We start from the raw sequence: 27,760 nt of genomic DNA, 5'->3' as shown, positions 1-27,760 counted from the left end.
CTGTGGAGCTGCAACAAGGGAAGTAAAAGAACCGCATGCTGCTCCGGAGCCCTGGTGCCCTGTACCTATGCTGGACTTACAGCTTGGATTCATCACAGAAGCATAAACTGACCTTTAGAAGAGCCCCAACACCAGACACTTCAAACCCAGGCTGGAAATGTTGAGCAGCTTTCAGCTCGGTTTAAACACGGTTAACTCTACAGCACTCCTGTCCTGTAATGACACTTGCTTATCTTCTCTTAATTATTATCTGACCTATCTTAATTAATATTCTCCTGCATATTTAAATCTTAATGTGAATTATCTTTGTATTTTCTCATTAGTAGAGCACTTTGAATAACCACAGTGTATTGAAGGTGCTACACGAATCATCTTGCCCTCCTCTGAGCGTCACTGAGAAAGTCCCTGTGGTGCGTCTGTGCTCTTCCCCCCTGTGTGGGGCCCCTCAATGCAGGAGATACAGGCTGAAGCTCCACGCTGTTACTGCGCTGATATACACACACACACACACACACACACACACACAGCACCAAATGGATAATAACGACTACCTGCAGTTCGGTGAGCGCGTTCACACTTTATTCTCTGAACTGACTCTTTTCTTCCAGCACCTTTCCTCTCCACCGCGCGTCTGTCGGCTTGTTTGTTTGTTTGGTCATCTGCGCTCGTGAACTCCTCCGGAGGACTTCGGACCGGACAGCCATAAATCCAGAGGGCTTTAAATCAGCTGCGCGCTCATGTGCGCGGTCAGTTAGCGCTGCTGAAGTGTGCAGGTGACCGTGAAGGGTCAGAGGGCAGCACTTTTACTGCCTTCACCTTATTTATGGCCTTCCCAGCAATAACTTGTAGTTTTGGCTCTATTTCTCTTTGTTTTGATGGGCTGTTTACTTTAGCCTTACCAACCTGCTGCACGTGCATGAGATGTGTCTTTTCTTTTGGAGGTAAAGGGGAGGTCCACCAGCTTTTCCAGAATTGAAGCAGAATTTATTCATTGAGATGTAAGTCTCTCAAAGCGGCTTGATGTGAGATGGTTCATTATAGAAAAACCTCAGGTTTCTTTACAGTGGTGCTGACAGGAGCCAGGGGTCAGTGCATACATGCCCATTTTGTTCACTGAAATCGGAAATGTCCAGTGAAGCCTCAGGTGTCCTCTGATGTTGCAGGTAAAATAATATGTTTTCTCTTTGGGGACTGTTTTGCCTGTATGTCTCCTGTATGGACTTTAAGGCCAAAATCTTCTCAAAACTGTCATAAATCAGTTTCTCAGTCATCAGGCAGTGAAGTCATAACCATGTCATGTGAACTTTCGGTGAGGGAGCTTTTAGAGGTGGACGTCTGGTTCCTATCACCTCCACTGTGAACAGTTCTGACTCTGTATGTTTCTCTAGAACAGAGAATTTCACACCATAGCAGTCTGAATGACTCTGTTTACATCTAAACTAGTTAATTATGCAGAAATTTTGAAAATTTAATGGAGTTTCCCTTTAACCAATTTGTATTTGCGCCTGGGCTAAATCTGCTGATCAGTTTGTCTGAACTGGGTGAGAAATTGTCAGTAGATGAATGAAGTGCTGGTGCAAGAGAGTCCAGATGAGGCACTGTATTCGTGGCATCCTGACATCAGATGTACACTCTGGTTCTTCAGGGGTTCTATATAGAACCATGAATGCTCAAAGAACTTGTTGCATGATTAAAGGGTTCTTTACATGGTGACATGGTTCTTCAGATTGATGGAGAGTGTGTTTTATATGGTTCTATGTAGAACCTTTTTCGAAAAGGGTTCTATATAGCACCAGAAAGGGTTATGATATTGGTATGATGTCAAGCCTGGAGCAATAGAGAAACCCTTTGTTGGTGCTATATAGAACCCTTTTTATTCTCCATCTCTCTGAGGAACGATTTAACAATGCAAAGAACCCTTTAGTTGTGCAAAGGGATATTTGAGTGTTCATGGTTCAATACAGAACCATGTTCTTTACTAAAGATCCCTTGAAGAACTATCATTTTTAAGAGTGAATTTTATGACATAATAATCTGTTACACAGAACACAAACCGTAAAGCACATGATTACATAAAGAGGCGTTTAAAGGATTCATTTATGATTTGATATATATAATTTTTTTGTCGCTGACAATATATATATATATATATATATATATATATATACACACACACACACACACACACACACACACTCACCGGACACTTTATTATCAATTGCTTGTTAACAAAAATAGCTAATCAGCCAATCACATGGCTGCAACTCAGTGCATTTAGGCGTGTAGAGGTGGTCAAGACAACTTGCTGAAGTGCAGACCGAGCATCAGAACGGGGAAGAAAGGGGATTTAAGTGACTTTGAACGTGGCGTGGTTGTTGGTGTCAGGCAGGCTGGTCTGAGCATTTCAGAAACTGCTGATCTACTGGGATTTTCACGCACAGCCATCTCTAGGGTTTACAGAGAACGGTCTGAAAAAGAGGAAATATCCAGTGAGCGGTCAGTTGTGTGGACGAAAATGCCTTGTTGATGTGAGAGGTCAGAGGAGAATGGGCAGACTGGTTCTAGATGATAGAAAGGCAACAGTTACTCAAATAACCAACCAAAATCTCTGAGGAATGTTTCCAACACCTTGTTGAAAGTATGACATGAAGAATTAAGGCAGTTCTGAAGGCAAAAGGTGGTTCAACCTTTTACTTCATTTTTGTTGTTTTTCAGTTTTTGGCATAATTTGAAAATGCCTGTTGTCCTTCATGTTGTCTGTAAATTTCATGATGACTGGACCAAAACAACCAGCCAAAATTGACTTGGAAAGATGTCTGGTTCCATTGACTTACATTAAAACTTAAGTATGTTTTAGTATATATATATATATATATATATATATATATATATATATATATATATATATGTGTGTGTGTGTGTGTGTGTGTGTGTGTAATTTAATGTAAAATTATGTAGTACTGTAGTATTTTGGCACGTTTCTGTTGGCCCATTCTTTATGAAATCTTCACACAGTGGGTCTAAGCCTAGGGCAGTGTAAGCTCGTCCTGTAAGCAGTAAGCTCATCCTCACACTCTCTATCACTGCGGACTCATTTCCCTCTCAGCACGGTCAGCAGCAGCACCTGCTTTGAGGAGCTGCAATTTCCTGATCATTACTCAACATAATCATGAGTCACTCAATGTGGACAGCTTACGTAAACTTACTACATTCAGTATTTTCCTCTTGATTGCTGAATCGTGACTGTGACGACCAATGGATACATTCTCAGCCTCAGTCTCTATCTTCTGTGCCTATCAGTGTAGCACTGTGTCAGCATTTCATTTCTGGCCACTTTATCAGAAACCCCTCACTTTTAGCTCAACCCTGCTGGAATACAGTTACTGTAGCTGATCTACTGATGCACAGGTTGCCATCCTCTAGACCAGGGATAGGGATCTGAGGGCTGGAGTCCAGTTTGGTGATTTCTCTGCTCTCGCACATTAACTAAACATGGTAATTAGCCGATGAGCTCAATCAGATGTACTTGAGTAGGAACGTCACTAAACTTTGACAGAATTGGCCGCGCAGGTCTGGAGTTTTCCACCCTTCATCACCCTAGACCTTCATCAGCAGTAAGTTTCTGACCGTAAGGCTGTTGATATTTTTGGAGACTCAACCACCCAACAATTATTTGGTCAACAACAGTCCTGAAGTCAGAAACTGACCAACAATGAGTTGTGCAAGGTAAGTGTTTCTGATGAAGTGGCCAGTGAGTGGAAGCACAAGGTAGGTGATTCTAATAAAGTGGCCAGTGTACAAGGTAAATATTTCTAATAAAGTGGCCAGTGTACAATGTAGATGTTTCTAATAAAGTGGCCAGTGTACAAGGTAGATGTTTCTAATTAAGTGGCCAGTGTACAAGGTAGATGTTTTTAATAAAGTGGCCAGTTAGTGGAAGTGCCAGGTAGGTGTTTCTAATTAAGTCGCCAGTTAGTGGATATACAAGGTAGGTGTTTCTAGTAAAGTCGGTGTTGTGTTGCTTGTCATGGTGCGCAGTATCATGCTGTGGCGCGCTCATTAACGCGTCTTGTTGCATTTCCTCCTTCTATACCTCTTTGCTCTGGTTAATGAGGACACCACTGTGCAGGCTGATGTTCTTGTCATGATCATACTGGGACACGGTGCTTTCTAATGTCAGCCACAGCCGCGAGACCTGCTGACATCTTTGTAATTAATCCCGCAACATCCCTGTCTGCTCACACTGAGCGCGCTCAGATTCATGAGTCACTGCCAGTGGTCCTTTAGCGGACTGGCATTGTGCTGGTCACTTTATTAAGATAGGCCTCAGATGACATTTTACAGAGTTGAGTCCTGTTTTGGTGTCAAAATCTCTGAACAAACCTCTGAGAATGAGTGTGAGTTGTTCACATGGAGATTTACAGCCAAATTCCTACAAACACACCTAAAAAAGCAAAGCTGCGCTGAAAAGTCATGTTTTCAATGTAACGGTATTGGGAAAACATACAACATAAAATGTGCCATAACTTTCCCACAGGCCACAGTTTATGTTTCATTTTGCCCCAGTACACAGTAATTATGCATTAAAATGTGCAGAAGTGTGTTCTCTGTTGAGGATATATTAACTTATTTTCATTAAGAAAACTTTTGTTATTTGATCAGGGGCGCCTAGACTTTTGCACACAGCTGTATACTGTAGCATATTATGCATGCATAATAGTTTAATTATGCATGAGTTGTAAAATAAGTAGCCAGTCGCCTCTCTGTTTGCCTCTTCATTTGATTTATGTTCTGATTTAGAGTCTCATTCTGACTGATTTTTTGTTTAAGAATTTGAAACGGCAGCAAAAAATATTGCGGCTTTGGTTCTTAGAATTGAAAAATCCGGTTACCCTCATGACCAATAATATGACATTGTTTTAGATCTATAATTTAAAGTAGAATTCCACAGTGTTGCTGTGGTGGTGATAAACTGAAGAGTTTAGAGCCTAAAGACCACATTTATTGGCTTTTTTAAACATTTGTATCGCTAGCTATTCCAATCAGTTTAAACCTGTTACATTCATTTAAAATGCTCTGCTGACGTCGCCATGTTCATGAATCTTCGCCAGCACGCAATGAACTTCAGGATATGTTGGCTGGCGAAGGATCCACCCTTTGCGTACTTCATTGCCATGGAAAAGAAGGAAACATTTCTCGGCCACATGTGAAGGAGCCTTCGTAATGGGACAGTCTAGTCGTGCCGCTGTGACGCATTCGGCCTTCAAATGCAGCCTCAGAAATCGGCCTTCAAATGCAGCCTCAGAAATCGGCCTTCAAATGCAGCCTCAGAAGGAGTCTGCAGTCTGCAGTTATATGATTAGTCACATAAACAGCATACTCCGATCTAGAAATCAGATAAAGAGGCTGGATTTTAGCTCAGTAATCAGATTTCTCAGTGCATGTGAACTCTTACTCTGATTTCTTTCAGATTTCTCTGTCTGAGCATGTGTGAAAACACTGTGGTGCCGTAAATAAGCGAGCAGCGTCACCGCGAGACGCAGCAAAACACTTTTGGAGCATAGATAAAACCAAATACAGGCTTGACAAAATGAAGGATTTCAATATTCTTCATCTTCTGCATGATATACAGTACTGTATGTTCATATTTTCAGGTGAAGTGGCGCAATGTTTTTCTTTTTAAAAAGCAGCAACATGAAGTTTGAGTTTACATGACGTCTTCTTCTGTGATTTATTGGCTGGTTCTAAAGCAGAAACCCAATTACTGTCTGACTTGTGTAGACTCGGACTTTCCTCATTATCCATTTGCCCACTTTCATGTGAACTCATCAATCGGATCACTGATAAAATCTGTTTTTCTGCAGTTATCGGATTATTACATGCCTGTAAACTCCCTCAATGATTAATTCACTGCCTGAAGTCTGAGACAGTTTGTTTTATGATCCATTCATGGTGGCGGGATACATGTAGGGTGTTGTGAGCCAAAATAGTTCCCAAAGAAAACTTATTTTTTTCAGACTTAGGACAATTTTCCCATCATCAATATTACTTATAACCCCTGGTTCCTGTCAGTCAGCACCACTATATAGAAATCTGAGTCTGTACGTTTCTCTATGAGCCATTTCACATCAAACCACGTTGTTTAGTGACCAATTTAAATACAAATCGTAATGACTTTACAATGTAGAAACCTATAAATGGGTGGAATTGTCCTTCAACTCTACAGCAAATGGATTATAGTGACAACCAGTATGAAATGGTGAGGTTGTAGCCATGTTATGTGCACTCAGTCGTACAGTGGAGGACGTGTTGGGCTTTTAAAGACCGAATCATTAAAATGGCCTCCCTTACTTTTCCTCGTCTATTGACGTTATTCTTTCCTGGATTCCTGGAGCTGTAATGAACAGAATGAACAGGCTGTTCTTTCACTCACTCACTTTCTTTCGTTCCTTACATACTTGTATGATTGTCCTCTAATCAGTGATAATAATAGCTGCCTGTTAGACGCAATTAGTACGTGCTACGGGCATTTGGGCCTTTCTAATTTATTTTCGCTGCAGAATGGAGTTAAACCTTCTGTCTTTCTGAGAGGTCAGAGCTCTGAATGAAGCAATAAGCCACGAGAGGTCATGCGTGACTGTGATTTCATCAGTAAATTAGAAATCATCGGTTATTATTAATAATAATGTTTTGCCACTGCAGTCATTTTGTCAACTTGATTTTTTTTCTCAGATAATACTGAAAATGTCATAATGTAACTGTGTAAGTCAGGAGCTTTAACCTTGTACGGAGCTTTTGTTCACATTACCTCCGCAAGGCTGGTTTCCGCTAGAGCCTCTGCGCAATCTCCTGTGTTGTATTAGCATCATGCTAATATACATTTTCCGCACACTGGGTTGCTACTTAAAGCAGACTTAACAAAAAAAAACATTCTTTACTTCTTATTTTACAGGTTTACAGTGAATCAGTCAGTAAATTTAGCCTGTTATCTTTTAGCTTGCTTAGCCTGTTTAGCCTGCTATCCTTTAGCCTGTTTAACCTGCTATCCTTTAGACTGTTTAGCCTGTTATCCTTTAGCCTGTTTAGCCTGCTATCCTTTAGCCTGTTTAACCTGCTATCCTTTAGCCTGTTTAGCCTGCTATCCTTTAGCCTGTTTAACCTGCTATCCTTTAGCCTGTTTAACCTGCTATCCTTTAGCATGCTTAGCCTGTTTAGCTCGCCAACTTTTAGCTTGTTTAGTCTGTTATCTTTTAGCCTGTTTAGCCTGTTATCTTTTAGCATGCTTAGCCTGTTTAGCCTGCTATTCTTTAGCCTGTTTAGCCTGTTATCCTTTAGCCTGTTTAGCCTGTTATCCTTTAGCATGCTTAGCCTGTTTAGCCTGCCAACTATTAGCTTGTTTAGCCTGTTTAGCCTGTTATCTTTTAGCCTGTTTAGCCTGCTATCCTTTAGCCTTATTTTACAGGTTTACAGTGAATCAGTCAGTAAATTTAGCCTGTTATCTTTTAGCTTGCTTAGCCTGTTTAGCCTGCTATCCTTTAGCCTGTTTAACCTGCTATCCTTTAGCCTGTTTAACCTGCTATCCTTTAGCATGCTTAGCCTGTTTAGCTCACCAACTTTTAGCTTGTTTAGTCTGTTATCTTTTAGCCTGTTTAGCCTGTTATCTTTTAGCATGCTTAGCCTGTTTAGCCTGCTATTCTTTAGCCTGTTTAGCCTGTTATCCTTTAGCCTGTTTAGCCTGTTATCGTTTAGCATGCTTAGCCTGTTTAGCCTGCCAACTTTTAGCTTGTTTAGCCTGTTTAGCCTGTTATCTTTTAGCCTGTTTAGCCTGCTATCCTTTAGCCTGTTTAGCCTGTTATCTTTTAGCCTGTTTAGCCTGCTATCCTTTAGCCTGTTTAGCCTGTTATCCTTTAGCCTGATTAGCCTGTTATCCTTTAGCCTGTTTAGCCTGTTATCGTTTAGCATGCTTAGCCTGTTTAGCCTGCCAACTTTTAGCTTGTTTAGCCTGTTTAGCCTGTTATCTTTTGGCCTGTTTAGCCTGCTATCCTTTAGCCTGTTTAGCCTGTTATCCTTTAGCCTGTTTAGCCTGTTATCCTTTAGCCTGTAACCTTTTGCATGATTAAACGGTTCTTTGCATCATGGGTTGTTCAAACTGATGGAAAATGTACATGAATGTGCTATAGACAGTTCTATATAGAACCTTTTTGAAAAGAGTTCTATATAGCACCAAAAGGGTTCTGCTATTTTTACGAGGTCATTGTTGTATCAGTAGAAAAACTCTTTTTTTGCTACATAGAGTGTTTTTCAAAACGGTTCTGTATCGAGCTATATACAGCACACTCTGAATCAATCTGAAGAATCCTTTCATGATGCAAAGACCCCATTAATCATGCACAGGGTTCTTTGAGTGTTCATGGATCTATATAGACCCATTTACTTCACTAAAGTATCCTCGAAGAGCCATCTTTTTACGAGTGTAGTGGATGGAAACACGACTTATTTAGCCTTTTTCTGCTGAAATTTCATGAATGCGCATATAATTTGTGAGAAGTTTGAATGGAAACGCAGCCAATAGAATAAGAGAATTACAGCAATACTTCCAGAGTTTAAATACAACAACCATGATGATTCTATAAAACAAAACCAAAGAGAAAACTACACACGCAATACACAAGTGTTTTTTATTTCATTTAAATCATTAGGCCTTCTATACTGATCTTAAAGGCGCTGAAGGTTCCCCTCTGCTGTGGTGTTTATCCGAGAGAAAGAGACAAGGACTGAGCACTGTTTGGGATTTTTCACAGGACTCGTTTGAGAAGAGTGTCAGCAGCTCATCTCCAGATGTGACCTTTGACCGTTGACACTAGTTTAGGTCCACAGGTCAGCAGCAGGCTGGCAGATCTTTCAGCAGAGGCCGGTTAAAAGTCACAGTCTAAGAAGCTCTTCATGGACTATTGTAAATGTGAAAAGAGTTCCACTCTACATGAGCCAAGTCATTAAATAGAGTATAGAATGGGTCTCTTTTGTTCAGTCTATTGGATTCATTCAGTTCAGGTCAGCTCAGTTCAGCCCAGTTCAGCCCAGAGGACATCTTTGGAGTGGCTGTATTTAGTTACAGTATTTAATATGGCCGAGGAAAAGTACTTTTTTAGCTTGTTTTACAATAGATTTCCCACATTTCTCACAAAGTAAGAGCTTCTTTTGCTGTGGCAGTTGTATGTGTTTAATGTTCAGGCCTAAAAAAGCAGCTGTACTAGATATTTGCAGTTTGCATCGCCTTGTAAAATGAGTGCAGTTGGCAAGCAACACTATATTTCCAAAAATATTCACTCACCCATCTAAATCATTGAATTCAGGTGTTCCAATCACTTCCATGGTCACACTTCCAAGCCCCTAGGCCTGCAGCCTGCATCTACAAATATTAGTGAAAGAATGAGTCGCTCTCAGGAGCTCAGTGAGTTCCAGTGTGGTACCATGATCGGACGCCACCTGTGTAACAAGTCCAGTCGTGAAATTTCCTCACTACTAAATATTCCACAGTCAACTGTCAGTGGGATTATAACAAAGTGGAAGCAATTGGGAACGACAGCAATTCAGCTACGAAATGGTCAGCCACGTGAAATGACAGAGCAGGGTCAGCAGATGCTGAGGCTCATAGTGAGCAGAGGTCACCAACTTTAGTGAGTCAATCACTACAGACCTTCAAACAAATGTGGTCTTCAGATCATCTCAAGAACAGCATAGAGAGCTTTGTGGAATGGGTCTCCATGGCCGAGCAGCTGCACCCAAGCCTTACATCACCAAGCGCAATGCAAAGCGTGGAATGCAGTGGTGTGAAGCGCCGCCACTGGACTCTAGAGCAGTGGAGACGTGTTCTCTGGAGTGACCAATCACGCTTCTCTGTCTGGCAATCCAATGAACAAGTCTGGGTTTGGCGGTTGCCAGGAGAATGGTACTTGTCTGACAAGTGTAAATTTTGGTGGAGGGGGGATTATGGTGTGGGGTTGTTTTCAGGAGTTTGGCTCGGCCCCTTAGTTCCAGTGAAAGGAATTCTTAATGCTTCAGCACCAAGAGATTCTGGACAATTTCATGCTCCCAACTTTGTGGGAACAGTTTGGGGACAGCCCCTTCCTGTTCCAACATGACTGCGCACCAGTGCACAAAGCAGGTCCATAAAGACATGGATGAGCAAGTTTGGTGTGGAAGAACTTGACTGTCTTGCACAGAGTCCTGACCTCAACATGATAGAACACCTTTGCATACTGCAAGCCAGGTCTTCTCGTCCAACATCAGTGTCTGACCTCACAAATGCGCTTCTGGAAGAATGGTAAAACAATTCCCATAATCACACTCCTAACCCTTGTGGAAAGCCTTCCCAGAAGGGTTGAAGCTCTTATAGCTGGGCCGACATTATATTAAACCCTATGGATTAAGAATGGGACCTCACTCAAGTTCATATGCGCGTGAAGCCAGGCTAACTGAGCGCTGATTGCTTAGCATTACTGCTACTAAGTGCTGATTGGTTAGCATTACTTCTACTGAGTGCTGATTGGTTGGTATTACTGCTGCTGAGTGCTGATTGGTTAGCATTATTGCTACTGAGTGCTGATTGGTTGGCATTACTGCTACTGAGTGCTGATTGGTTGGCATTACTGCTGCTGAGTGCTGATTGGTTGGCATTACTGTTACTTTGTTACTTAGTGCTGATTTGTCAGCATTACTGCTCCTGAGTGCTGATTGGTTGGCATTACTGTTACTGAGTGCTGATTGGTTGGTATTACTGCTGCTGAGTGCTGATTGGTTAGCATTATTGCTACTGAGTGCTGATTGGTTGGCATTACTGCTACTGAGTGCTGATTGGTTGGCATTACTGCTCCTGAGTGCTGATTGGTTGGCATTACTGCTGCTGAGTGCTGATTGGTTGGCATTACTGTTACTTTGTTACTTAGTGCTGATTTGTCAGCATTACTATTACTGAGTGCTGATTGGTTGGCATTACTGCTCCTGAGTACTGATTGGTTGGCATTACCGCTCCTGAGTGCTGATTGGTTGGCATTACTGCTCCTGAGTACTGATTGGTTGGCATTACCGCTCCTGAGTGCTGATTGGTTGGCATTACTGTTACTTTGTTATTTTGTGCTGATTGGTTGGCATTACTGCTGCTGAGTGCTACCAAGTACTGGTCTGAAGGCTTTTAAGGGCAGAGAGAGAGCGAGAGAAAGAAGAGGGAGAGAGAGCAAGAGAAATATTTTGCATGCTCAGTCTTTGGATCACCAATATTCTTCTTTGAAAGGTAACACCTACAAAGTGTATTAATATCATGAACAGTTTTCTGGCAAAAGCATGAGAACCAATCTGTATTAGAGTTTATATAAATCTTGAGTGTTCCTCACACCGGAAAGGCGCGATGTACCACACACAGTCTCTCACCAAGCTCGGTGAGTAAAGACTTGATTTGATGGCTTCATGTAGTTTGTCACTGTCCAAGATTTTGAGACGTAGGCAGATGGAACTCACTGCTGACAGCAAACATGCTGATGTAGGCCGACTGTATGGTGCTTTCACAGTGATTCTTGTAGTGGAGACGTGTTAGACGTAAGTTTAGCTTCCAGTATTTCCGAATTGGGCTTCTTAATGCAAATGCAAGCAGAATGGGGAGGGGAATGTGTAGCAGTGGTTGACCAGTAAGCTAACTCATCTGCTACAGGGTAAAAATTTAAATATTTCTGCTAATTTTAGTGCACGATTTCTATTTATTTGCTGAGTTTAACATATTGGAAAAAATAAAACATAAAAATATAAAATGTGCTACGTTTTCACGTATAGCATGTTAAGTTAAACTACATAGTAACAAGTAGCCGATTGGATGGCAGCCCATTGTCCAAAAGTCCCAGTGAAGCTCTACTATACATTATTATCACCACCCCAGGATAGACATAGGCTTATGTGCTGTTTATATTATGGTGTAGTTCTCTAGGCATTGTTCCTCAGGTTCCTCTGAAGCTCTTTAAATGGACTGTGAGAGTGTTTGCATGTATAAAGTCGAGCTGAGCAGGTTCCTTCCTCTGCACTTCTGGAGGAGAACATGCTGTATAGTTGATCTACACCAGGCATGTTCAGTTCAGCTCTGGACAGTCAGCACAGTTTGGTGTTTTCCCTGTTTAAACTCATCCCTCACTCCCAAAACAGGCTCTTCAGTAGTTCTTTAATAAAGACAATGGTTTTATAAGGAACGTTGAACACTCAAAGAATCTTCTGCATGATTAAAGGCTTTGCATCATGAAAGCATTCTTCAAATTAATGGAGAACATGCTGTCAATGATTCAACATAGAAACTTTTTAAAAAAGAGTTCTATTTAGCACCCAAGTGAAAAAATCTTTTCAGTGCTGTATAGAACCATTTGCAGCACATTCACCTCTCAATCTGAAGAACCATTTCACTAAGCAAAGAACCTTTTAATCATGCAAAGGGCAGGGGCAAAGAGGGTTCTTCTATAGTTACAATGTCGACATTAGCAATGTAACATTAGAATAACTCTTTTGGGTGCTGTATAGAACCCATTTCAAAAAAGGGTCTATATAGAACCATCTGCAGCACGTTCTCCATCAATGAGAACCATTTCCCCAAAGTAAAGGGTTCTTTGCATGCTGAAATGGTTCTTCAGATTGATGGAGAATGTGCTGTAGATGGTGCTATAAAGAACCCTTTTTAAAAAGGTTCCGCTTTAAGCTCTGGGCAGTCGATGGTGCACTGCATACCCTGTTGTCCCTCAAACTCCACTTACACAGCAGAACTGCTTAGGTATGTTTAAGTGGGTAAACTTCCAAACTCTGGACACCCCTGACCTACACTGTGAAAGGTGAACCTGATGTTGGCCTGCAGTCGTTCGTGTGACCTGGCAAAGATGCCAACCTGTAACATCAGAGATTGTGCAGACGCTGCCAGCCTGATACCCCACACGCTCCACTCAGACACAGGCTCACACCCAAACTCTCAGAAGACAGCTAGATGAGGCCTGCAGGAGTGTCTTCATGGTAACAGCTGGTGGTTAAACCCTTACAAATCTAGAGTAATTATGTCCTTTTGCTATTTACATGAAATAGTATTTGAATGTAGACAGTTATCTACACATTTGACAAAAAATGGTTCTATTTAGAACCATGAACACTCGAAGCGAACAATACAATACATACAAAGACCAGCGAGAAACTCAGGAAAACACAGGGCTTAAATACAGGGACACAACGAGGGTAACCATACACAGGTGGAGGACAGCATAGGTGAAAACGATCAAGGGCGGAGTCAAGAAACAAGGGGGCAGGACAGTGAAGAATAAAAAAAAAGCACATGGACAAGACTGGGAGGTAAACACAAGCACATGGAAGACTGCAAGGGGACAATCATGACAATAACCATCTAAAGTACATTCTCCATCAGTCTGAAGAACCATTTCATCATGCAGAGAACCCTTTAATCATGCAAAGGTTGCAAAGTTCTATATAGAACCTTTTTCTTTACCAAAGAACTCTTGAAGGACCATCTTTTTTAAGAGTGTAGTTTGAATTGCTGTTGAGTTAGTATTAACTGGTTTGTGTCTGCACTTGTTTGTAAGCAGAAAGAGAACAAAAACATTAAAGAATGTATTTTCTTCTGTGCCACAAATGCGGACTCATTTACATTTACAGCAATTGGCAGACATTCTTATCTAGAGCGACTTACAATTTGATCATTTTACACAGGTAGGCGAAGGTAGTGTTAGGAGTCTTGCCCAAGGACTCTTATTGGTATAGTGTAGCGTGCAGATTCAGGCAGGGACTAAACCCCTGTCTACAGTGTAGAAGGCAGAGGTGTTACCCACTACACTATATTAACCACATCAAATTGCTCTTGAGTCACATGTTGACTCACTCATGACTCGACTTAAGTGACACACAACTTGACCCTGAGACCTTTGATTTGTGAATTATTAGCCTGGAAACAACAGTGCACACAAATGGACCACCAACATCAATGCAATAAATGAATAAAACCATTTGTTTCCAGCCTTACGTGTGTAAAGGCCTGTCAGTATTTCTAGTCATGCGCAGTCATTCCTTCAATGCCATTGTCCTGCAGTTTAAAGTGGTGTCAGGTTTCATTACAGCTTCAAACAAGCTTTTCATTAAAGAAAAAACCTTCAGTCCAATGGACAAAAAAGGTTTGGACATGTGATGTGGTGAGCTTTACACCCCATCACCAGCCCTGATATATTCTACAGCCAGGGTCTTTAATTAAAATTCAGTAAGGTCCACTTAGAGAAAATTTCCTCAAGCAAAGGTCCAGAACATCACAATATCTAACTTGCAATTTTCTCTAAGATTCAGTGCCATATACTGTTTACTAGAGTAGCCTAGCAGGAATATCAGCATCTTATACTGTCAAGAACTGAATGTCAAATCAAATAAAGTACAATTCAGTCAAATTTCGACAACATTTATGGTCAGTTTTCTCTTTTTAGAGCCACCATGTAATATAATCCGGCTCAATTTCTTCTCTGACTGTTGTGTCCCTCCCCTGTGTGTGCGCCACTCACTCGAGTCACAGAGCTCATCGAAATGCACAGATCTGATTGGCTGAGTAGTGTCACGTGTGATTTTTACATTGCATATGATTGCTTAGTTAGTCTCCCGGGCCACTGAATCTACCGTAAGTGCTAGAAAACTTGGACCACCCATTGGAAATTAAATAATTCTCCTTAGATTATTGGTTATAGGTCCAGGTCCACATAGGACAACGCCTGGGTACGGACTTGGACCGTGATCTGCCTATTAGTGGCCTCTGTTCTAGAGACTGGTAGGGTAACCAACAGAAGTATGGACATTTAAATAATATGTTACTTACCTGAATTCCTTTGGTATGCATCCTTTAGGGGATGTTGGCGAGAGCTGTGGCCTCTCTTTTCCACCAAAGTGGGGAAACAGGGTAGGGGTTCACTTTTGTGTGGGTCCCGTAAAGAAAAGGAAATGTTAGAGGTCATGATATTTAATATTTGTATAGACTACCGGTAATTACATGGGTTGCAACCAGGTGTATGGTACTGTACTGTATGTGTGTGTGTGTGTGTGTATGTGTGTTTGTATGTATTAGTTATGCACCCCGGGGTTGTTGTTTGGTGTAGGCTGGGGCGGAGCGTAGAATACAAGAGCTTCAGGCCAGCCATTCAGAAGGGAGGTCTCACCTGTACTCTTCCATTGTAACATCTCTGTTATATCCGAAGTTGAGAGCTAATCTAGCTGGTGCTTCATCAAATTACAGCTGCTTTCCCTTTGAAATTTAAGAAAGCTTCAGCTGGATTAGCTACTTCGATAGCAAGCTAGCAGATTTGCTGTACAAACTACAGACTAACCAGTTGTTTCAAGTGGTTTTGCGTTTTTTCTTTTAACAACACATTTACTACATGTAGCATTTCTGTTCTGTCTGTGAGACCAAAGCTTTTTCTGTTATGAAAACCTCATTATTTGAAGTTGCATTGAACCTGTCAGGGTTGTAGTAGGTTTACTTTTGTGCAATGTGGTACTAAAATTCTCAACGAAAGACTCGAGACTCGACTCAGACTCGCATGAATCTATTTGTGAATTTCTCCACTTGTTTCAATGAGTTAGAAATACTTTGTATAAAATGACATGCATTGGTAACTGCATTTTGCTGACACTCAAAGATTTCTAAATATAGTCGTGTTTATGTTTCAATTTTTTTATCATAAGTGGCTATGATTGGATGTGTTGATCTTTACTAAACCTCTTTCTAAATCTTTTTCTGATTGGATGCAGTTTGTGTAGTGAATGACTCCACTGCCTTTTCGCTGCGTCCTGAATGGACACATGGCCTTTAGTTCACGCCACAAATGACAAAACCTGATAAAAAAAAAAGTGAGAAAAAACACATCTATGATAATGCTGTTTTCTGCAGCTGCCCCTTTGAGATTCTTATATACTGTACTGTGCGAAGGTTTAAGCATCTAAGCAAATCTTTAAACAATTTACCCCAGCAGTGAGTTTATCACAGTATACATTAGAATAAAGTCGTATTCATAATTCAAATAAACATGAAAACAATAAAAAGTAACAAGAATTTCTTGGGTCCATATTTTTCCTTGACACCTTCACAGCCACACAGAGACTTGTTACTGTCATCAATTACATCATGAGCACACTAACACACTAACATCTATAAAATCAATATTTTTTATTATTGTATATATATATATATATATATATATATATATATATATATATATATATATATATATATATGTGTGTGTGTGTGTGTGTGTGTGTGTGTGTGTGTGTGTATATATATATATATATATATACACACACACACACACACATTATCGCACTCACCAGCCACTTTATTCGGTACAGTCCAGTTAGGTAATGTTCAATTGCTTGTTAACACAAATAGTTAATCAGTTAATCAATGTAGAGGTGATCAAGACAACTTGCTGAAGTGCAGACCGAGCATCAGAACGGGGAAGAAAGGTGATTTAAGTGGCTTTGAACGTGGCATGGTTGTTGGTGCCAGACGGGCTGGTCTGAGTATTTCAGAAACTGCTGATCTACTGGGATTTTCACACACAACCATCTCTAGGGTTTACAGAGAATGGTCTGAAAAAGAGGAAATATCCAGTGAGCCGTAAGTTGTGTGGACGAAAATGCCTTGTTGATGTGAGAGGTCAGAGGAGAATGGGCAGACTGGTTCTAGATGATAGAAAGGCAACAGTAACTCAAATAACCAACCAAAATTCCGCTTCCAACACCTTGTTGAAAGTCTGCCACAAAGAATTAAGGCAGTTCTGAAGGCAAAAGGGGGTCCAACCTTTTAGTAGCAAGGTGTACCTAATAAGGTGGCTGGTGAGTGTGTATAATTTTTTTTTTAATCATCATTATAGGCTCCAGCACCCTCCGCAACCCTGAAGGAGAAGCGGCTTAGAAAATGTGTGTGTGTGTATTCTATAAATTTTGTTTATACAAATATTAAGACTTTTCTCAGCAAAAAACATGAATAAATAACCAAATAAATAGATTTTGGAAATGTATCTTGGGTACCTAAGATTTTCGCACAGTATTGTATGTAGTTAGATGCCACAAGGGGAAAATCCTGATTTATTACTTTTGTTTTCAACCAGAATATAACAATGAAATAAGAGTATTGCTACAACAAATTCAATGTTTAAATACAACAAAAAAATAGAATAAAAAATGAACTGAAATTATTTCCCACTGGTGGACTGTGACCCCACTGACCTCTCTCTCTCTCTGTTCTGATTGCAGGTTCCTCAGTGCAGCTCAATCACAATCACCTGAGGCCTCCCCCCTGCCAGCCCCCTATCATCTCCATGGTAACCCATCACCATCCGTCCGTCATCAGTGGCCTGTCATCCCCCTTCTCAGTCATCACGTCCTCACTGAGCTCCCCCACATCCTCCATGTCCAGCACACCCAGCATGGGCTACAGTCCACAGGTGAAACACTCACAGGGCCTCCAGCTCTCACAGTTCCTTATATAGATTTGTGTCAGTAGTAAGACATACTGGCTTTAGTGAGCAATACATTTAACTCCTTATTGATAGCATTTGACATTAAGAAAAGCATGTTGCCATGTTGGTAGGTGAGCTGTAACTCTGACTGTGCTCTGATGGTGCTCGTCTCATCAGCGTTACTGCAGAAACAGCCCAGCAGAATGACCGCGAAAAGATGGACTGGGTCTGTGGACTGGGTCTGTATAACCTGCAGATCTCCAAAGTTCAGAACCTTCCAATCCATAAGCTTTTGCAAAAACATAAAAATATGGCTGTATGAAATAGTTAAATACTTAAATAGTAAACTCACACCTATATAAACTGAAGTCAGCCTCTTATTCGCAAACGTCTCACCTGAATTTTCCGTTTCCAACAGCGTATATTTTGGTTTGTCCATCTGAATTTTACGTGACCAAATCGTAAGGCAAATTATTTATTAACTGCATTAAATAAATGTACATTTTTATTTTAAACGTTTCCCTCAAATGAACAGAACATGTGTTTTATGATCTACACATATCACTATACGCTTACAATTTACTGCTGAAAGCCAAAAATCTTTGTGTTATTTTATTAAAGTAATGTTTACAGAGCAGATCACTGAAGAGACGCCGTCTGTTTATAGTTTATAGCCCAGATTTGGAGGAAAACGGCTCGACTTTTAGTAGAAAAACAAACTGAGTTCAGCTTCTTTTATTATAAGGGTTTAAACTGACATCACCATCTATTTGACTGGAAAGAAGAGTTACAGCCTCACACGACGCCCAACTTCTGAATGTAGCTCATGAAATATGAACGTTATGAAGAACATGAGGAAGTGTGTTTTGGAGCCACTGGTGGTCTCAAGGACTTGAAGAAGTTAAATATAGAGTGAAAGGTTGCAAATACAAAGCCAATATCAGCTTACTTCAATAAATACATTTATTTATCTCAATAAATGGTCCCTAATCAAAAAAAATGCATCGAACAGCAGAGCAGCTGTTGAACGCGTCTCACTGGCTGATCTAACGCCGCGTCCCGAACCACACACTTCTGTACTTCACCACCCAGAGGGAAATCTCAGCCATGTAGATTTCAGCTTTTATTTGCTATCAACAACAAATCAAATAAAATCAAGGCAATTTATCAAATATAGCAGTTAATACGCTTTAAAAAAGAAATTTTGAAAGTGATTAAAAACCTGTTTTACTGCCTTTGCTGGATACGTTATGGCCGTGTTATCTCATTACAAACCGCCACAGCACGGCTGAATAAACTTCAAGTTGGCTTCACAAAATCGTAGCTATGTAATCCCAGGTGCTTTCTAATGTGTTGCTATGGTATCCCAGATTGTTAAGGTGTCGCTGTGCTGTGACATCCCAGGTGGTTGCTAAGGTGTTGCTATTGTATCCCAGGTAGTTGCCAAGGTGTTGCTGGGCCATTGTTATGGTATCCCAGGTGGTTGCTAAAATGTTGTGGTATCTAGGGGGTTGGTAAGGTGTCACTGTACTGTGGCCGTGGAATCCCAGGTGGTTGCTAAGGTGTTGCTAGGCTGTTTCTTTTATCCCAGGTGGTTGCTAAGGTGTTTCTATGATACCCCATGTGGTTGCTAAGGTGTTGCTGGGCCAGTGTTATGGTGTCCCAGGTGGTTGCTAAAATGTTGTGGTATCCTGGGGGTTGTTAAGGTGTCGCTGTGTTGTGGCAATGGAATCACAGGTGGTTGCTAAAGTGTTGCTAGGCTGTTGCTGTTATTCCAGGTGGTTGCTATGGTATCCCAGGAGGAAATTTAGGGCTCATGTTTGAAATATCCTCCCATGCATGTTAAGTCAAGGGTATTGGGTATTAATAGGGAGTTTGTGCTGCAGTAACATCCTCTACTCTTCTGGGAATGAATGAATGAATAAATGAATAAATGAATGAATGAATGAATGAATGAATGAATGAACTTTGTCATTGCACATTTTACTCGTACACTTGCACAACGAAATTGAAGTACAAACCCCCCGTTCTCGGTGCAAAAAAAAAAGTAGAAAGAGAAAAATAAAATAAGATAAAACAACTTAAATACTATACAAATTTACACTCAGCAAAACACAAACAAAAAAAAACAATTGCACATGACCCATCAAACTTGAATTTTTTCCAGTTATAAATTGCACTGGCCCATTGAAATAAACTGTTATTTGCACAGTATGACAAGGCACCATAACCCGATCAGTCACATGTTTGTGTTTAACAGAGCTATGGCCCTGTTGTAAAAACTGTCTTTTAGTCTGTTTGTCCTTGTTTTCATTTGTCTATAACGTCTGCCAGATGGCATCAGTTCAAACATTCGGTACCCTGGGTGTGTGATGTCTTTTTTAATCCTGTCTGCCCTTCTAAGACAGTGGTTGCTGTAGAGTTCCATAAAGGAAGGTAGGGCATGGCTTTACACTAGATGTTGGAACATTGCTGTGAAGTTTTGATTGCTTTCAGCCACAAGAGCATTAGTGAGGTTAGGTACTGAAGTTGGCTGATGAGTTCTGGATTACTACAACTCATCCTAAAGGTATTGGATAAAGCTCCATCACTTCAGAGCACAGTGCTCGGGGGCTTTATTCCCCTCTAGCCTATGCTCTTCTAAGAGATTGTACAAGCTGTGTGTGCACAGTTGACCTTATGTACCTTAAATGAGCTGAATTCACTCATTAGAAGGGGTATATGGACACTTTCAGAAATACAGGGTACTAGTTAGCCTTCTGCTGCTGACCAGTGTGTGTGACTGGGATTCTCTCTCACCTCTGAATCATTTACTGCCCTCTTATGGTTCAGAGTGGAGTTACACAAAACACACAGAAGAGCAAAGGTCGTCAGATAATCCAGGATACTTGTGAGAGATCTTATTTTGTGAAGCAAAAATGCTCTATCTGAAACACTAGATTTATATTAAGTGGTTGAATTGGGGAAGATGGATGGTGGGTTCAGCTGATGTAGGGCTGCATACTGCACAGAACCTTTATTTCTAACAGTGTGGTGTAATTGAGTCTTTTCAAATAATATAAAGTAATTAAATACCAAGAGAATAAGGCAAAATGTTTTATTAATTCCAGATATCATTACTGGTCAATGCTGGTTAACACAGATGACCTATGTTAGTGACAGTTTTGCCATTTCTAAATATAGTGTACCGTCTTCATTCCAAATGTCCAATATATTGAAAAATTTTTTCCCAGGTATTCTAGCGCTATAGAAGCACACATGTCACCAAACTCACTTTTACACTGTGGTGGACGAAATACACAAATCATGTACTTGAGTTAAAGTAGAGACACCCAAGGTAAAATATTAAAGTAAAAGTAGAAGTTCCTCCCTTTAGACCTCCACTTGAGTAAAAGTACTAAAGTATTTACCTTCAAATGTACTTAAGTATGAAAGTAAAAGTACTAAAAGTAATTATGGCTCTAATGTCCTGTTATCATTTTTATAACAAGACTCGCTTCATGAACTAATTTCAGGTGAAAGTCCTCCAGTGTCTCTCTTGGTAAACCAGTCTTTTAATAGAACGTCATTAATTAGTGACGCTGACGTCTATTAAAATGATCATAAGCACAAAACACTGAAGGTAAACAGTTTCCATCAGGGAGAACCGAGTGGCTCTGAAATCACTTTTACACACAAGCAAAGTTTCAGTTTAAAATTTATTTACAACTTAGTTCCAAGTTTAAGTTTAATAAAAACTGGCTTTAAACTCAGGATCACAAATGAGCTCCTTTACTATGTTGATCTGTAGGCCTCTGTTCATAAATATAAACCAGCCCAGACTAATTTACTATAAAATGAAATGGTGTTTGTAGAAATTCAGAAAAAAGCTGCGTCAGTCACGACTGCATATGTGGACATATTTCTATATTGTGCTCTATTTACACAAAGTTAGGTTAGTTCATCATTTATGTTGAACAGACTCTCCCAAAATTTTACGCTGCTGCTCTGACGTTGATCCGAGTGCTGCACTGGGTCGGTATGACCAACAGGTCAAAGCAAGCTCTAAACAAAGTGACCGCTGTGCCCTGATTGGAATTCTGGCTTTGTGCTTCTTTTGTTTTGACATGTTACGTTTTTATACACACAGTAACTAAAAGGAACGACAGATTTCTTAAAATGTAGTGGAGGAAAAAGTCAGATATTAGACTTTGAAATGTAGTGGAGTGAAAGTGAAAAGTCACCCAGAATGGAAAAACTTCAGTACAGATACAGGAAAAAAATACTTAAGTACAGAAACCAATTACATTTACTTAGTTACTGTTCAGCTCCTGCGGCAGCGTTTCAGAGGGGACTGGCATCCCTTGTACCCCTCAAATTGATCCCTGTTTCTATTTTCTCTTAATACCTGCCTCTTATGTCCCTCCTCCTGTAGATGTGCTCCCTAAGCAGCTCAGAGGACGTGAAGCCTCCTCCCAGTCTGAGCAACAGCAGCTTCCAATGCATCAGTCCAGGCTCCCTGTCCAAACACATCTGCTCCATCTGTGGAGATCGCTCCTCGGGTAACTTCAGCATCACTCATGATCACATCCATCTAATAATCATTCCCAGGGCTAGAGTCTCCTTCACCTGCAGGGTCTGGTGTTTTCCAGGTCTGACGTTCCCAAACTTTTTCATGCCAGGACCCACAATGTAGAGGTAGCGTTTAGCTTGGAACCCACCGAATGTGCCAATGGGAAAGTTTGAACTCAACAAGGCTGCAGTGACACTTAACATCAATTAAATTTGACAGCTCACTGGATGACAGTGAAGCAACACAACTGACTCAGCTTCACTCGGTTCCATGCATTTGTTAAATAACATCAAGAGAAAACTGATGAAATTTCATTGTATAAGCGTTGAGATAAGTCCAACTCTAACTTATATTAACTTAATATGAAGTCAGTCAACATTAAAGTCAACTACCACAACCCTGCAGACATGAAAGGTACTGACAACTTTATTTCGGCTGCCTTCTCTGACCACAGCACTGCTGTTGAACCAGAATTTGAAGCTTTCCATTGATTATTTGACTTGAAGTTCAAATTCCTCACTACCGATCTTTCCACCGATGCCCCTTCTTCCAACAATGATCAAAAGGTTGATGGTTGCAAAAAGAATTTTTTTTCTTCTTCTGTCTTTTCTGACGTGGCTCTGTCCAGGAAAACACTACGGTGTGTTCAGCTGTGAGGGCTGCAAGGGCTTCTTCAAGAGAACAGTACGGAAAGACCTGACATACACGTGCCGGGACAGTAAAGAGTGTCTGATAGATAAAAGGCAGAGGAACCGCTGTCAGTACTGCCGATATCAGAAGTGTCTGGCCATGGGTATGAAGAGAGAAGGTGAGGCTTCTGTTGTGTCTGATGAATTGATGTGAGCTTTTAGAAAATATGATATTAGTGCGATTTAATCACCTCAAAACTGCACCTTGAATCCACATATGTATATGTATGTGTGTATTGTGTGTGTGTGTGTGTGTGTGTGTGTGTGTGTGTGTGTGTGTGTGTGTATACATGCTGCTATTGGAACAAAACCTCATGGAGACAAAACTTTTTTTTCACTTTTTGACAAATTGAAAATGCTTGTTTCTCTTTACATAGTTTGTTAATTTCATGATGAATGGACCAAAAGAAACATTTTAAAAGACCTTGGAAAAAATTCTGGTTCCATTGACTAACATTTAAAGTAAAGTATGACCGGCAGCACACATACACCCTGTGTTGCCAGCAATAAAGAACAGATATGCCTGATTGGATTGAGTATATCAATATGGTACACTGCGTATATGAAAATAAATCAATATTTAGATGTACAGTATTCAGGACTGTGCAAAAGTCAGAGACCATTCATTTATTTAGCTTAATTTCCAGTCAGAATGGCAATCAGGGACATGTTATTGATTTTTTAGCATGTAGCAAATGTATATTCAACAAAATTCCACTGAAGCTTCATCAATTAAGTGTAATAGGTTCAGTGAGTCACTCATTACTTTTATTACAGCTTTCATTTCAGGAGACTCACTTTCAGCTACTCAAATAATCTGCAGACACACATCCAAAGCTCAGTCTTAGAAGTTGGTTGATGATTTTTTGAAGTAATCAAACATATTAAGTGGTGTTGAGGTCTGGACTCTGGGGCGGTCAGTCCATTGCTCAGCTTCTTTGTTTGATGTGTCCATCTCCTTTTCTCAGTGAGGTCCTTCTTGATCATCTACACGTCCTTTTAGACCCACATCACTGAGTGGTCTTCTCACAGTGGAAGGATGGACAGAAACACCTGTGGATATTTTCAGATCTGAAACAGCTTGATTTTCTCCTTTCTCTCTAAGATGAAAGTTTTCACTGCTGTTTATCTGATGGGGGCAGTTTTGGTGTGTAGCAGCTCTTCCAGGTGGTTGTTAGGAGCCCCAGTTTTTTGTAGCTCCAATTAAATCCAGTTCATTATGCAAGTGGGTTATCTTGGAAAAAGGCCATATTAACTGGAAATAAAATAAATGAGGTGGTATGGATTGTGCAGTGTATTAGGTTTTTAATGTGCGTGTTTGTGCAGCTGTGCAGGAAGAGAGGCAGCGGGGTCGAGAGAAGATTGATAACGAGGCTGACTCAAGCAGCGCTTTAAATGAAGACATGCCAGTGGAGAAGATTCTAGACGCTGAATTATCTGTGGAGCCAAAAACGGAGGCCTACATGCAGTCTAACGCAGCAAATGCAGTAAGAAATCATTTCAAACTTCTTACAAACTCACGTTAAGATTTTTAGAGTTCTTAAAGTTCTTTACTTCTTTACTATTTTACCAACATATCGCTGCTGTCAGATCAAAACCTTGTATCTCCATTTTTGTCATTTTTCAGTTTTTGGCATAATTTGAAAATGCCTGTTGTGCTTTACATTGTGTGTAAAAGTCATGATAAATGGACCGAACGAAACAGCCCATAATTAAGTGGAAAAAAATCTGGTTCCATTGACTTACATTAAAAATGAAGTATGTTTTTTCCTTTTCCTGTAAAGTTACCATTTTGGAGATACGAGGTTTTCTTCCGACAACAGCGATATATTTCAAAATTAGTATCTAAGCAAACTCCACAGGCTGCACAGCACAGCATAATAGAGAAAAAGAGCACCTAGACAACTGACATCTTAAACTCTGTGTATTATGTAGTTACTGTTTTTCTTCCTGTTTTCTGATGCAAACATACCCCCCGTCTCTGACAGACCAATGACCCCGTCACCAACATCTGCCAGGCAGCCGATAAACAGCTGTTCACTCTGGTGGAGTGGGCCAAGCGCATCCCGCACTTCTCTCAGTTACCTCTGGATGACCAGGTCATCCTCCTACGAGCAGGTCAGTGTATATACTGTGTGTACAGTGTATGTATGTTGTTTATACAGTGTACACTGAACAGGCATAACATTTTATCAGCTCCACTTACTGTATAGCTGCACTCTGTAGCTCTACAGTTACAGACTGTAGTCCATCTGTTTCTCTGATACTTTGTTACCCCCTTTTACTCTGTTCTTCAGTGGTCAGGACCCCCATGGACCCTCACAGAGCAGGTACTATTTGGGTGGTGGATCATTCTCAGCACTGCAGTAAAGCTGAAGTGGTGGCGGGGCGTTAATGTGTGTTGTGCTGGTGCAAGTGGATCAGACACAGCAGTGCTGTAGGAATTTTTAAGCACAGTGCTTAAGGGGGTAACAAAGTATCAGAGAAACAGATGGACTACAGTCTGTAACTGTAGAACTACAAAGTGCTCCTATATAGTAAGTGGAGCTGATAAAATGGACACTGAGCGTAGAAAAAAGGTAGATAATGTGCTTCATAGGCTACAGCAGCAGTGGTAGCACAGCAGTAATGCAATGTTTTGTCTGTGTGTCCAGGCTGGAATGAGCTGCTGATTGCCTCGTTCTCTCATCGCTCTGTGGCAGTGAAGGACGGTATTCTGCTGGCCACCGGCCTGCATGTCCACCGCAGCAGTGCCCACAGTGCAGGAGTGGGCTCCATCTTCGACAGGTCTGACCTCCAGCTTTAATTCAGCCCACCTCATCCTCACTTATTTCTTCAGTCTGTTCAGATTATTATTGTAAAAATATTGTTGTAAAAAAACTAAACATAAAAAATAAAACCATATTGAGGGCAGTTTGAGGTTGTGAACCTCTGGCAGCTGAGAGTGAGGATTTAATAGTTAATGTTGAATGTAGCTGTGCAGTTGTTTGATTTTGTCTGATTGGCCGCTGACCTGCAGGGTGCTGTCTGAGCTGGTGTCTAAAATGAAGGACATGCAGATGGATAAGACAGAGCTGGGCTGCCTCAGAGCCATCATACTCTTTAACCCAGGTAACTGTAACTAGAACAACCATTAAACTGTTTCTATATACTATAACTATTAGGATTCAAATACTATAATGACATACTGATGCGCTCTACATTTCAGTAACATAATCTAATTTTATTCTATATACACGTTTACATTTTATGTTTAATGAATGAGGCATTACATTTTAAATTCCAAGTAAATTCTTAGTACTGAATAATTCATAGCAGATAATAAATAATTTATATTAATAACTAAATAATTCATAGTAGTTACTGAGTAATTTATGGTAGATACTGAATCATTCATAATAGATACTGAATCATTTGTAGTAGGTTCTGAATAATTCACAGTAGATGCTGAATAATTTATAGTAGATACTGAATTATTCAAAATAGGCATCACCTAATTCTTAGTGGATATTAAATAATTCAAAGTAGATACTGAATAATACATTGAATAATTCTTAGCAGATATGGAATAATTCACAGTAGTTACTGAATCATTCATAACAGATGCTGAATCATTTATAGTAGATTCTGAATATTAATAGTAGATACTAAATCATTCATAGTGGTTACTGAGTTATTCAGTGTAGGTACCAAATCATTAATAGTATATAATGAATAATTTACAGTAGATACTGAATGATTCATAGTAGTTTCTAAATCATTCATAGTATATACTGAGTTATTCATAATAAGTACCGAATCATTAATAGTATATACCGAATAATTCATAGTAGATACTGAACCATACATAACAGATTCTCAATCATTCATAGCAGATGCTGAATAGTTCATAGTAGATACTGAATTGTTCATAATAGGTACTGAATCATTCATAATAGATAATGTTTGTAATAACATAATAAAGGTGTTATTTTTGGCCCACAGATGCCAAAGGCTTGTCCAATCCAACTGAGGTGGAGACGCTGAGGGAAAAGGTTTACGCTTCGCTCGAGTCCTACACCAAACACAAATATCCTCATCAGCCTGGCAGGTGAGACCCTACACGAACCCTAAGGCTCTGCCTTATTCATACAGCAGCCTGTTTCTGGACTGCCCAGAGACAAAATGAGCATTTATTTTCAACTTCAAAGTAGATGAGAGAGTGTCTACAAAGCGTTTGTCTGTATGTTTTGCTCAAACGACAGCCAGTCAGTTAAATGGCTATTAACACCAGCAGAACTCCCTCAGTCCCTGTTTGATCCTCTTTTTTCACCGACTTGTATTTAATGTCAGGAGCAGTTTTACTGCACATGTGCTTGAAGCGTTACTGTGATGAAGATGACAGACAGGACTGACTGTTTGGCTCGCGTAGTCGTGTTTATCAGTTTACTTGTTTTCGCACAGACGTTGTTAAGGGTTTGTTTTCTGGTCTGCAGGTTTGCTAAGCTGCTGCTGAGGCTTCCAGCTCTTCGCTCCATCGGCCTGAAGTGCCTCGAGCATTTGTTCTTCTTCAAGCTCATCGGAGACACGCCCATCGACACGTTCCTCATGGAGATGCTTGAAGCTCCTCACCAAATCACATGACCCCAGCCGCACCCCTGTAAATACCCCCCTCTGCACAAACTCACCCCAGCGTAACATACTCGTCCTTCTTTTGTACTACAGTGTGGATAAAAGATTTGTATTAGTACTGCTAATTCGTGTACATATTGGATGCAAAATCTTTGTAAAAATGATAATGACATGAGATATTGTTGTTTTTAAAGAAAAAGAGTGTTAAAGTAAGCCGTAGAGCATTAGAAGCTTTTATTTTTGTTACAAAGATTTGACCTTATATGGCGCCACCTATGTAACACAGTGGAGAATTATTCTATTCAGTGTATAAAACAGTCACTGCCATCAAATGTTTATGCTAACATGCATTTTATAGAGCACTATGGAAATAAAAAAAGTTTTAAACTGCA

The 27,760-nt window shown here is 40.3% G+C and overlaps 1 protein-coding gene across 1 annotated transcript; it reads left to right on the top strand.

The window, feature by feature from the left end:
* The first annotated feature begins 445 nt into the window (after positions 1-445).
* Positions 446-27,760, top strand: rxrga (retinoid x receptor, gamma a). The gene is made up of 10 exons (XM_017704130.2): positions 446-561; positions 17,311-17,501; positions 21,931-22,057; positions 22,697-22,876; positions 24,084-24,244; positions 24,746-24,875; positions 25,412-25,544; positions 25,777-25,868; positions 26,742-26,847; positions 27,233-27,760. Exons 1-10 carry the CDS (start codon positions 534-536, stop codon positions 27,378-27,380), a joined length of 1,296 nt encoding a protein of 431 aa, XP_017559619.1. The 5' UTR covers positions 446-533; the 3' UTR covers positions 27,381-27,760.

The sequence above is a fragment of the Pygocentrus nattereri genome, chromosome 17, assembly GCF_015220715.1.
Source record: "Pygocentrus nattereri isolate fPygNat1 chromosome 17, fPygNat1.pri, whole genome shotgun sequence".
NCBI classification, from domain to species: Eukaryota; Metazoa; Chordata; class Actinopteri; order Characiformes; family Serrasalmidae; genus Pygocentrus; species Pygocentrus nattereri.
Note: the sequence above shows the minus strand (reverse complement) of the source record. Positions and strands in the feature narration are given on the sequence as shown.